Consider the following 11,411-nt stretch of genomic DNA (forward strand, 5'->3'; position numbering starts at 1 on the left):
AGCTCTAGCAGACACAGGCTTTCAGAGCAACAGGCCTGTGACTGCTGGCTGGCTGGCTTCTCCGACAGCATCATGTCTTGATTTTTTCATTCATTGAGACCATCTCAGTGGCTCTCATCCACTGACTTGACACTCTGCCAAAGGGCAAAACAAGTCAAACCAGCATCAGCAAACTTGATGAGCATCTTCTAATCTTTGGTAGATACTCAACCGTTTTGCCTTGGGTGTGAATGGAAGAGCTCAGCAGGACCCAGGAGCACCCACAGGTCTTCAAAGGAAGGCAACTCTTGGTAAACTGTGATGTTATTAACCAACCTTAAGAGAATCAGTAGTATTTCTGCTATACTGACCCTCATATAAAATGACCCTCATAAGCCAGGCATCGGTGGCTCATGCCTGTAATACTGGCTACTCAGGAAGCTGAGATCTGAGGATCACGGTTCAAAGCCAGCCTGGCAGGAAAGTCCATGAGACTCTATCGCCAATAAATCACTAGAAAACCAGAAGTGGCACTGTGGCTCAAGCGATAGAGCACTTACCTTGAACTGAAGAGCACAGGGACAACCCAAGCCCAGAGTTCAAGCCCAATGGCCAACCAAAAAAAAAAAAAAAGACCCTCATAAAAGAAAAAAAAGGAGCCGGGCACTGGTGGCTCACACCTGTAATCCTAGCTACTCAGGAGGCTGAGATCTGAGGATCGCGGTTCAAAGCCAGCCCGGGTAGGAAAGACCGTGAGACTCCTATCTCCAATAAACCACCAGAAAACCGGAAGTGGTGCTGTAGCTCAAGTGGTAGAGCGCTCACCTTGAGCTGAAGAGCTGAGGGACAGCGCCCAGACCCAGAGTTCAAGCCCCACGGCCGACAATAAAAAAAAAAAAAAAGGAAAAGGAAAAAGAAATATATATACATATATAAATATATAGATTCTTGAAATAATGTGTTGCAAAATAAGCAATAAATGTAAATTTACCTTGGCATGTTTTTCCTATAAAATATGCACAAAATAAAATTTCCTTCATGGGCCGGGTGCCGGTGGCTCATGCCTTTATAATCCTAGTTACTAAGGAGGCTGAGATCTAAGATCACGGTACAAATCCAGCCCAGGTATGAAAGTCTGTGAGACTTTTATCTCCAATAAACCACCAGAAAACCAGAAGTGGCGCTGTGTTAAGAGTGCTTGCCTTGAGCTGAAGAGCTCAGGGACAGCACCCAGGTCCAGAGTTCAAACCCCAACTGACAAAATAAAATAAAATTCCTTCATTAGTTAAAATTGAAAACACAAATTGGCAGCTGTCAGGCATTATGACACTTAGCAATACACCATTTGAATGAGATAACCTAAGAGGTTTTCTAAAAATCATTAAGTCACTTTAACACTAGAAACAATTTACAACTCACTGTGGAATGACAAACATCACTTTTAAATTACTTCCTCGTTGCTTAGTTTATAGTTTAAAAAAAAAAAAAAAAAAAAAAAGCCTGACACCAGTGGCTAATGCCTGCAATCTAGTTACTTAGAGGATTGCAGTTCAAAGCCAGCCCCGGCAAGAAAGTCCATGAGACTTTTCTCTCCAATTAATTAACCACCAGAAAATAAGATTGTGGCTCAAAATGGGTTGTGGCTCAAAGTCCTAGAGGGCTAGCCTTGAGCAAAAGAGCTCAGGGACAATGCCCAGATCCAGAGTTCAAGCCCCATCACTGACAGAGAGAAAATAAAACCGTTGAGTGAAAAGTACACATCTTTCACATACACATCCTAGAAATGTCTAAAGCCATCCTGTAGGATGACATTTTAACACAAAAGTTCTTTCACTTCCTTTCATCAGTCCCAAAACTCTTTCTTACCTTTATTTCCAGAACTCCAAGATTCATGGGAGGCATAGGAAGATGGAAATCTCAGCCAGCACCAAGCAAAAGTCCCAACACTCTATCTATACCAGGTGGCTTGAGTGGCGGAGCTCTTGCCTAGCAAGCCCAGGGCACCAAGTTCGAGCCCTAATACCTACTGTCAAAGACCAAGGAAATAAATGAAAGAAAGTGAAATTGGACAAAGGATGTAAGACCAGAAAGTGCACCAAGGGAAGATTTGGAACACTGAGCCCCAGTCAATCTAGGGAAGCATAAGCTAGGAAAGCTTTTAAAATTTAAATCTGGAAAAAGGGGCTGGATATTAATATTTTGTTGTTTGTTTTTTGTGCTTGAATTGCTATCCCTGAGCTTTTGTGTTTTACCACTTAAAGCCACTGTTCCATCTCTGGCTTTTTTTGGTATTAATTGGAAATAAAGTGGTTCAGGAGTTTCCTGCCCAGGGTGGGTTTGAAGTGCCATCCTCAGATCTCAGCCTCCTGAGGAGCTACTATTACAGGCATGAGCCACCATGGCTACATTGACATTTTGTAAAGCTAAGGTCTGAAATTGAAGAGGAAAAAAAAAAAAGGTAAATTATAACTAAATTGAAAAAAAAAAGTAGATGGCAACAAATTCGTAAACCAAACGGGAAAGGAAGAGGAAGAGAAAAAATCTGCACACTAAGGCTAACACACAATTAGATTTAGGCTGATTGTGTTGGTTATATATATTGTTGCTGTTCAATTTATATACAAGCAGCATTGCTTGACAGGATTCAGGATGAAAAGACTTTTTTTTTCTGCCTTTCTACTTCCAACAGCTTGAGAGAACTAAGGCAGAGAGACGGTAAACCAGTTTTGTGGGTTATCTACGTGAACAGAGGTGATTCATGTTAAGAAACTGTCACAGTTCAGAAAAATTGTATTAGAGATTAAGTATAAAACAGACCTAACCTCCAAAGTCATTCTCACCAATCTCAACCATTATTCACCTTAAAAAAAAAAAAAAAAAAGATTGCTTTAGTAATCAAGGACAACCTCTACCATCCTCAAGCAAAGCTCAGCACCCCACCCCCACCCCAAAAAAAAGGCACTTTAAACACAGAAAGGCAGGAGGGGGAAACAGTAAAGCAGCAACAATAAAACAATGTGAACAGTGACTTGCATTGAGTACTTCCAATGTGATATGGTCTACACTAAGAGCTTCGGGATACTGTATTTTAGTCTGAATACCCAAGGATAATTAACATCATTTACATCTTTAAATGAGAAATTTCTCAGGGGTTTGGCACAGTAGGTATGTTGGTAATCCCAGCTACTCTGGAGGCAAAGGTCGTCGGCCCAAGGCAAAAACTCCTGACAAAAACCTTATCTGAAAACTATCTAAAGCAAAATAAGGTCAGGACCTGCCTGGGGGGGTGGGGGGGGGGGGGACGGGGGTACTGGACCTGCCAGGTAAGATTGAGTCCAAACTCCGGTACTGCCCCACACCTCCCCAAATCAAATCCAACCATGTCCTCAATTGGAAACTGTGCCACCCAGTAGAGGCTGAGCTGGCATTACACACACACACACAAAGGCTGTGCCCAATAAAAAGATGACTGATGATAAGACCCTGAAGTGTAAAACCAGGAACAGTATTAGCCAGGCAGCCTCCTTATCTAAGAGCCCTTAAATCGAAGGGAATAGACTCTTTCCAAGCTACAAGGACTCCAGGAAAGGGAACTGAAATATACCTTTCAGCATGAAATACAACCCAGAAAGTGTCTGAACTACCAGATGCATGACCAAAATACACGACACATAACCGGAAGTGTTGAGAAGCAAATGCTAAACTGAAACTATTTCCAAAAACATGTCATTGGGTAGCTAGCCATCGTTTGTTTCAGGAAGACCCAGGGCCCACCTCATACTCTCCATGCATTTTAGGTATTTATATTTGTCTCTTGTCCCAGTTGAAGTTTTTGATTAGAAGCAAAGGCCATTACAGACCTACAACCTGTATACCTAGTACCTAGCACTGTGCTACATTACAGATTACAATATAAAATAGGACCAGCACCTGAGATGATTGGGTCAAACTGTAGTTATTCTGGCTTTACACTAATAACTCTAAACCCCGAACACAAGTCCTTAGACCACAATGGGAGCTTAGCCAGTCAGGCTGGAATGCGGGAGGGGAGTTACTCAGCTATAATGACATCACTCAGGATAGGCAAGCTACTAAAATAACTCAGATAATTTTAACTACCCTTTGTTAAAGTTAACACCACTTCCTGGAAGCCAACTGAGTTCAAAAGCTGTTAGGAAAAGGTCTAAATTTTTTAGATAGGTAAGCTAACAAAATAACTCAGGTGATTTTTCTTTTATAACTACCCTTTGTTAAAGTTACACCTCTTCCAGAAGTCATCTGAGTTTGAGTTCAAAGGCTGTTAGGAAAAGGTTTAAAAACAGCTCACAGCCATGGGGGGGGAGGGGGAGAACAAAATTACTAGCATTCTATTTTTTAACTTAGGCACAAGTTCGCTGCACCAAATTCTGGGGAGAAATTATTGGGGAAATGAATGTGAAACAAGTGTGAGAAATGAGACATGAATGTGGAAATTACAGGTGAAATCCAGAGCAGTCGTTCAGTTCCAGATGTCACTGTAAAGCGCAAATTCTGAGTTTCCAGTAGAAGTTACCCTTCTCTATTCACTGAAGCAACAAGGTATACTAGAACTTGTTAAATTTAAACTCCATATACACTGATTTATTCTTTACAAAAGGTGTTAGTCGGGCTGGGAAGGTGGCTCAGTGGTAGAGCGCTTGCCTTGCATGCTCAAGGCCCTGGGTTCGATTCCTCAGCACCACATAAGCAAAAAGAAAAAAGCCGGAAGTGGCGCTGTGGCTCAAGTGGTAGAGCACTAGCCTTGAGCTGAAGAGCTGAGGGACAGTGCCCAGGCCCAGAGTTCAGGCCCCATGACCGGACCCAAAAAAAAAAATAAAAAAAAAAAGGTGTTAGTCACTAATGAATCAAGTAACTAGAAATTGCATCTATAAAAGAGAATACACATACCAAACTATTAATCACTATTCTTTCCCTGCCAGTCCAAGGATTCTTCTACACTGGGGAAAATAAGAGGGAGGGGAAAAGACAGAGAGGAGAGGGGGAGGGAAAGAACTTAGGGGAGGGGCCTAAAAAGTTTTAAAATGTTAATTAGCTCTACAAGGCTTGCCAACAGTTCGAGAATAAATTGCTGTATCTGTAAATACACACTTTTAACTCATGAAGAAGGAAAGATTGGGCTAAAGCCTGTTGCATAAAATAGATATGTATATCTTCCCAAGTATAAATACAATGTGTCTAATTCTATCCCCACGCTTAAAAACTTATGGACATATTAGCAAATACTAAAAATTTAATAATTCAATTTTCATGCACTGAAAGGGAGCTCAGGTTTCTTTCTTCCACTAATGACAGATACAATTTTAAAATTTGGGGGAAAAAAAGAGGTACGTGTTGGAAACCAGAGCTGGGGGTTTGTCTCAAGTGTTGAAAAACCTGCCAAACAAGCATTAAGGGTGAGCTCAAATCCCCTTACCTCCAAAACACAAGTAAAATGGGGAAAACCACAGCAGCCATTGAAATCCTTACAAGTATTTAAGTCTGCAAGGGTGTTATTTTCTAAGGAATACATTTTGGTTCGCAATCGTAAACATCACGTGTACAATCTTCATGTACACTTCTATACAAATACTGGAGATCCAGTTGTTCAGCCAATTTTCACAAGTGTTCCAAAGAATTCCTGCCAGTAAACCTATGCTACAAGAACTTACAAACACTATTATAGTGAGTTTACCCTTTTCAGAAAGTGGAATATGCCCAAGAAAGCATCTCTATGTACACTCAAGTGGCCCATGCCTGTTGTTTTTGTTGTTGTTTGGGTTTCTGTTTTGGTTTTGGTGGCTGTGGAAGGTTGTTGTTGGTTTTTTGGGTTTTTGTTTTTTTTTGGGGGGGGGTTGTGGGGTTTGCTTGTTGGTGCAAGTGCGGGAGCTTGAACTCAAAGGACTGGATGCTGCTCCTTGGCTATTTTTCTCAAGGCTGACGCTACACCACTTGAGCCAGAAAGCTCCCCTTCTGGCTTTCTGCTGAGTAACTGGAGAGGAGTCTCGTGGACATTCTATGGCCTGGGCTGGTTTCGAGCTGGGATCCTCAGATCTCAGCCGGAGCAGCTTACAGGTGTCAGCCACCTGTGCCCAGCTGCACGCCTGTGTCCAAGTAACACTGGGTCCACTTTTAAAGAAGGGAAGGAGCGGCGGCCCAGGCTGGGGTCTGCTGGGGAGGGCGGCCGGGCGCCGCCGCCGCCCAATGCCAGCGTCGGATGCCGGCATGGGGTGCTGCGGGCACGCGCGGCGCGGCGCGGGCACTTTTGGAGGGCTCTGGGGTCCCGCGCCAGCGGGTGCTGGTGCTGGGTGGTCACCACACGCGCTGGGTGCCCGGCCGGCGGTGCTTGGTGGTTGGTGGTCACCGTCGTACTGACCTGAGTCTGCCTCCCGGGAGGAAGGAGTGGCACCAGGTGAACAGGCACCGGGGCAGGTTCACGAACTCCTCCCCGGCCTGGCGAGCCATGGGCCGCCGGCCTCACACCCGGAGGGCGGCCTGCCGACCCCCCTCCAGCGGGAAACGGTTTCCGTCAATGGTGACAGAACGGAAGTCCCGCGCCTCGGAAGCGGCTCCGCGCGGGGCGGAGGGCGCGGGGCGGACCCGGCTAAGGGAGCGGGGAGGGCGGCGGAAATGCCAGCGCCAGGGCCGGTTTCCTCGGCCTGGCCTCTCCACAGACGGCCCCGAGAGAGGGAGGGAAGGGCACACGCCAGCCGCCTCACGACCAAAACCTGCCCAGGAGCCGACGCCACCGCCCACCGGAAAGTTCCGGCCAGCGCGCGGGGCTTCCCCGCGGGCAGCTCGCCGGGCAACCCGCGCACGCGCATGCACGCACGCACGCACGCCGGCGTCGCGGCGCTCCCCTCCCCACGCTGGGCGGGGTGACGTCACGGAGGCGGGACCCGCCAGCCGGCACCGCCGTTGACCCGGCTGTTACCAGGCGCGCCAGCAGCCAATCAGCGGCGGGCGCCGTCGCCGGCCGGCCTTTGAACTCGGCACGGCAACTTCCTGCTGTCTGGCGAGTACACAGTGCAATGCAGTATGTCTGTCGGCGCTGCGGCACAAAGGAACAGCCATTTTGTGACTGAGCTGGGCCCGCACCCAGGTGCCAGGGGCGCCCAAGCCGCTCCCGCACGAGATGCCGGGCCGCCCTTCCTCCCGGCACCGGGGCGCCGGCACGGAGGCGCGGGAGGGGAGGCCCGGCCGCTGCGGCCTGGAGGCTCGTTTGGTGTTGGGCCCTGACCGAATTCCCGGTTTTGAAAGTATTCTCGGCGTCATAAAATGGCTGCCACCGCCCCTGCCTGCTGCCGTCCACAAGCTCCGCCGTCTGCCATTGTAGGCAGGCCGCGAACCCCGTGGGGCTCCCCGCACCCAGCCGGCCCGAGGCGGGCTGCTCGCGGAGGCAGAGCCTGCGCTCGGGCCCAGGCCCCGCTGGCCAGCCCCAGCCCCACGAGGCCAGCTTGGGCTTCAAGCGGCCAGCGTCGGTGTGCCTCACTCAACTTTACAAGTATCAGGTGTCTCTAAAACCCGTTTTCACGTCACCTTCCTAAACCCCTGCGATGAGGCGTAGCACCTAGACAGGCGCAGACCTCGAGGAGGCACACGCTTACATAACCACGGAAGGGTGCTCGCACTGGGTCCCAGCACAGGAAACACGAAAATGTGCATGCCTCCCCTGGGTGGCTCAAGCAAGCCATCCTAGGTTACTGGCCCTGCCATTCCCTCCTCACCGCGCCTGGGGCTGCCAGGTTTGCATTATTCCCTTAACACTCCTCTTTGAGCCATAAAAACTTAGCTCCAATTCTGATGACACAGCAACCAAGCAGGGGAAACTCCCTTCATTTCAGATCACTGAAAGTATCTTACTTGATAAAATACCACCATTTTTAAGCAGTAAAATCTTAAGAGGAAGTGATGTCATGATTATGTACATGTATCAATAATGTATGCAGTAACTTAAACATAACTCCTCATCTGTCAAGGAATCTCCAATATTTCTGGATATTCATCAGGTATGTGATTCAAAGTATACTTGACAAAAAGTCATTAAGTCTATGCTTCTTGTTCAGCAGTAGCTCCACCAGCAGTCAAATAGGTGAAAACTTCCACGTCTCTCCAATCAGTAAAATATACTGCCCCATTTTTCAGTTAGGCAGCACAGCCTGCTCCATGAGACCACAAACCTTGCAAAAGCCTATATGCAAATCACATACTCAAGGGAGTGACAATTTTAGTATTTGGTCTTTAATGATTCGTCAAATACACCTAGGATTTCCTATTTCTTCAAATTGTCACTTTCCAGAAAACTCGAGTTAGAATTATTAGAAGTTTTGTGTCATATATATATATATATATATACACACACACACACACACACATATATATACACACCCCAGTAATGAAATGGGCAATTCATAGAGGTCCAAAATTGTATGACAACCTGCATAGGGATTTGGGATTCTATTTTCAAAAGTAGGGTTCAAAATATTTTTACTCTAAGAGTTAAAACATAATAAACCATACTCAAAACTAACAAATTTCTAGCCTAACATTTTAAGCTATTTTTACAAAAGATCAAAATTGTAAAGAAAAAAAATCACAACCTTATTCAACTTCAAGATGAAAATCTCAACAGGACAATTCATAAGAACACACCAAAAAATGCACTTACTTTAAGAAAAAAATTAAGATACAGAGATCATGCAACAAAAACATCTTAGAAGCTTTATTACTTAAGTCACTAATAAGCTACTCCAAGGAATGTGAAACAGATCATGATTTGAACAAACAGTACATTTGTTAAGCTTCAGCAGATAAAAGCATTCCAGACTGTCGAGATAAATCAATAAATGTAAGCGACAACCAAAATGTAAAGATACAATACAACTACCAACCAGAAAGCACTATCTTAAGTATACAGATCCAAATATTAAAATATTTTAAATATAAACTATACAATTATAAAGTCACAGTAACAAACACTGTATAAGTATGACAGCATTGTGAGGTTCCTGTGATCACAGATTTGATTTCATAAATCAGGAATTGTAACCAGGTAAATGTTTTGATAAACCATCAAAACTGTCTAAAAATATCAGGTGTATCAAAAGAAATAAGAGAGTCAAATAAAAATATAAACTGAGAGGCATCAGTCAAAGGGTGCCTTTTACAATTTCATGTTTAAATGTACATTTTTTCATTCATAGAACTTTCTCAAATGTCTATTTACTATAATTTACTACTACAGGGCTCCTCTATGGCCCTCAGTTACAAGTTGGGATATCCGAGATTCTTCAAAGAAAAAAATGTGCCTTGTATGTAAAATGGTGCAATGCAGCAATGGCTAAACCCACAAGGTCATTTTTCTGCACCACAAAAACCTGAAAACTGAAATTTACAGACAGAAAAACTGTAGTTTACAGGAAAGGCCCCTTTGAATGGAGGTACCTTACCTCTTGACTACTGTAAGAGGCCTTAAGTCAGAACTCAACTTTCATAAATTGCTACCAAAAAATTAGGGTGTGGCATTTTACCAATCTCAAGGTCACACTTTAAAAAACAAACTGAAATAAGAAAAATACTTATAATCATACAGATAGTAATCCATGGCTGTCAAGGTAAACAACTGTAAGCCAAAGGTTCCCCCAAAAAAGGCAAAAAAGGAAGAAAGTTGATAGCTCATACCTCGAAGCATTGCTGGGTAGCGAACTGTCCTCCTCTTGGCTTTTGTCCTTATTTCTCATCATCTTTTAATTCTTAAATATTAAGGGGGAGGGGGAATCTGTGTTTGAAGTCCCGTGCCCAGGTATTTACTGTCAAAAGTTGAAAGAAAGGTAAGGTCCCAGCTTCTATGGATGGTATTTATTATCAGGAACAGAGTCCTGACGATGTTAGTGACATTGATATAATGCAGTAACTGTAAGCACCGAAAAAACATATATTTCTATTTTTACTTTTAAAAAAAACACAAAAGCAGATGAGCCCAACAGTGAAAGCATCACTATCAAGAGGAAAGTTTCTCAAACTAACACACTGGATACAAATAACAATCTCTGAATCTTATTGCGTCACTCAGGAATTTCTCTTATTTATACAAAATAAAACAAGCTTTAACATATAAATCTTTGAAATTATCATTAATTATCGTGAACTTACCTGATCCATGTAGTCTATCCAAAGCAAGAGTCCTATCTAGTGGCAGAAAAATATCAGATCCAAAATAATTCAAAATAAAGCCAAAATCCTCCGGTAAAAAAACAAAAAATAAATAAAACAATCCTCAAATGTTAACTGATCAAAAAATAAAGCAATAATCAACACTAAAACGGGTCCGGAAGGGGAAAAAAAACCTCATTAGGAGAGCGCACAAAAATGGAGGTGCGCCATGGCTTCTGAGCTGCAAAAACAACGACCTGGGATCTCAGTACGGCGGCTTCTTTCCAGCAAGGCACGACGAGAAAGCTCCCCAAAGCTGCTTTTCTCTCTAAAAAAAGGCTCCACTCGACCCGAGAAAGTCAGTAGGAGGCAGGGGGCTGTGGGGGCCCCCTGAGGCTGCCCAAAAGTTAGGGAAAGTTGCGGAAAGTGAGGCAGAGGCAGGGAGAGAGCGCGCTCTCTCTAAGGCACAGCCGCCATCTAGAGCCTCCTTCCCAGCTCTGAGAGCTCTGCCTTTGATTGACACTCTCTACATTTACCCCACAACTCAGGTGATGTACCATAGACCCACCCCTTCTCTCCACCAAAAAAAAAAAAAAAAGAAAAAGAAAGATCTTCCATCCCAGGGAGCCTGAAGACCCCCACCCCCTACCTCCCTGCCCCTCCAGACCACCCCATCAAGGGGAGGGGGAAGGGCTTCTTAACCCCCTCTGGCTCCAGCACCCTTTTTAAGCCAGAGAGAAATGTAATTTGTTCCTTTTGTCTAAAGATCTGCTAAATATTTCAGTCCTTCAGCTAAAATAACTTCCTCCCTGGACAGGAAGTGGAGTTTTATCAAGCCATTTTGAAATGGGATAATTCTTAAATGAATCTAAAAGCCCAGCTTAAGTACTAATCTTTTTTTAAAAAATTAAGCCCCCCCCCATGAATGGAATGGTTTCCAAATAAAAGCAAAACCTCAGTTCTGCAAATTGAACTCAAGCCTTCCCATCTTTGTGGTGTCTAAAAATTATGCAAAGTCAAAATTTTAAATGGAATTTTCCATCCCAACTGGAAGAAAAGGGTAATTTTTAATAACTCAAGAGCGCCTCCCTAGTGTTCAGTTTCATTAAGAGCAAAACTTAACCAGGATTTTTTTTTTTGCTCAAGAATCTCAGTACTTTGTACTTTGATAAAATTATTTAACCCATTATGATAACCTTGGTAATTTCACCCACCAAAAAAATTTTACCACAAAATACCTTCACACAATGATATTGGCAAAACCA

The 11,411-nt window shown here is 44.2% G+C and overlaps 1 protein-coding gene across 3 annotated transcripts in view; it reads right to left on the reverse strand.

Annotated features, from left to right (window-relative positions):
• Chd2 (chromodomain helicase DNA binding protein 2) overlaps nucleotides 1-10,766 on the reverse strand; it is an 83,068-nt gene extending 72,302 nt beyond the window's left edge. Inside the window, exons 1-2 of one of the 3 annotated variants that reach the window (XM_070043182.1) lie at nucleotides 10,147-10,766; nucleotides 9,676-9,803 (exon numbers count right to left, since the gene is read on the reverse strand). In XM_070043182.1, coding sequence (XP_069899283.1) covers nucleotides 9,676-9,737 — 62 coding nt within the window. In that variant the 5' untranslated portion in view covers nucleotides 9,738-9,803; nucleotides 10,147-10,766. Of the gene's footprint in view, nucleotides 1-6,370; nucleotides 6,475-9,675; nucleotides 9,804-10,146 lie in introns of those variants that run through there. The other 2 variants (XM_070043183.1, XM_070043180.1) reach the window with 2 other exon arrangements.
• Nucleotides 10,767-11,411: the final 645 nt, after the last annotated feature.

The sequence above is a fragment of the Dipodomys merriami genome, unplaced genomic scaffold, assembly GCF_024711535.1.
Source record: "Dipodomys merriami isolate MVZ:Mamm:240054 unplaced genomic scaffold, mDipMer1.0.p SCAF_33, whole genome shotgun sequence".
In the NCBI taxonomy this organism is placed as follows: domain Eukaryota; kingdom Metazoa; phylum Chordata; class Mammalia; order Rodentia; family Heteromyidae; genus Dipodomys; species Dipodomys merriami.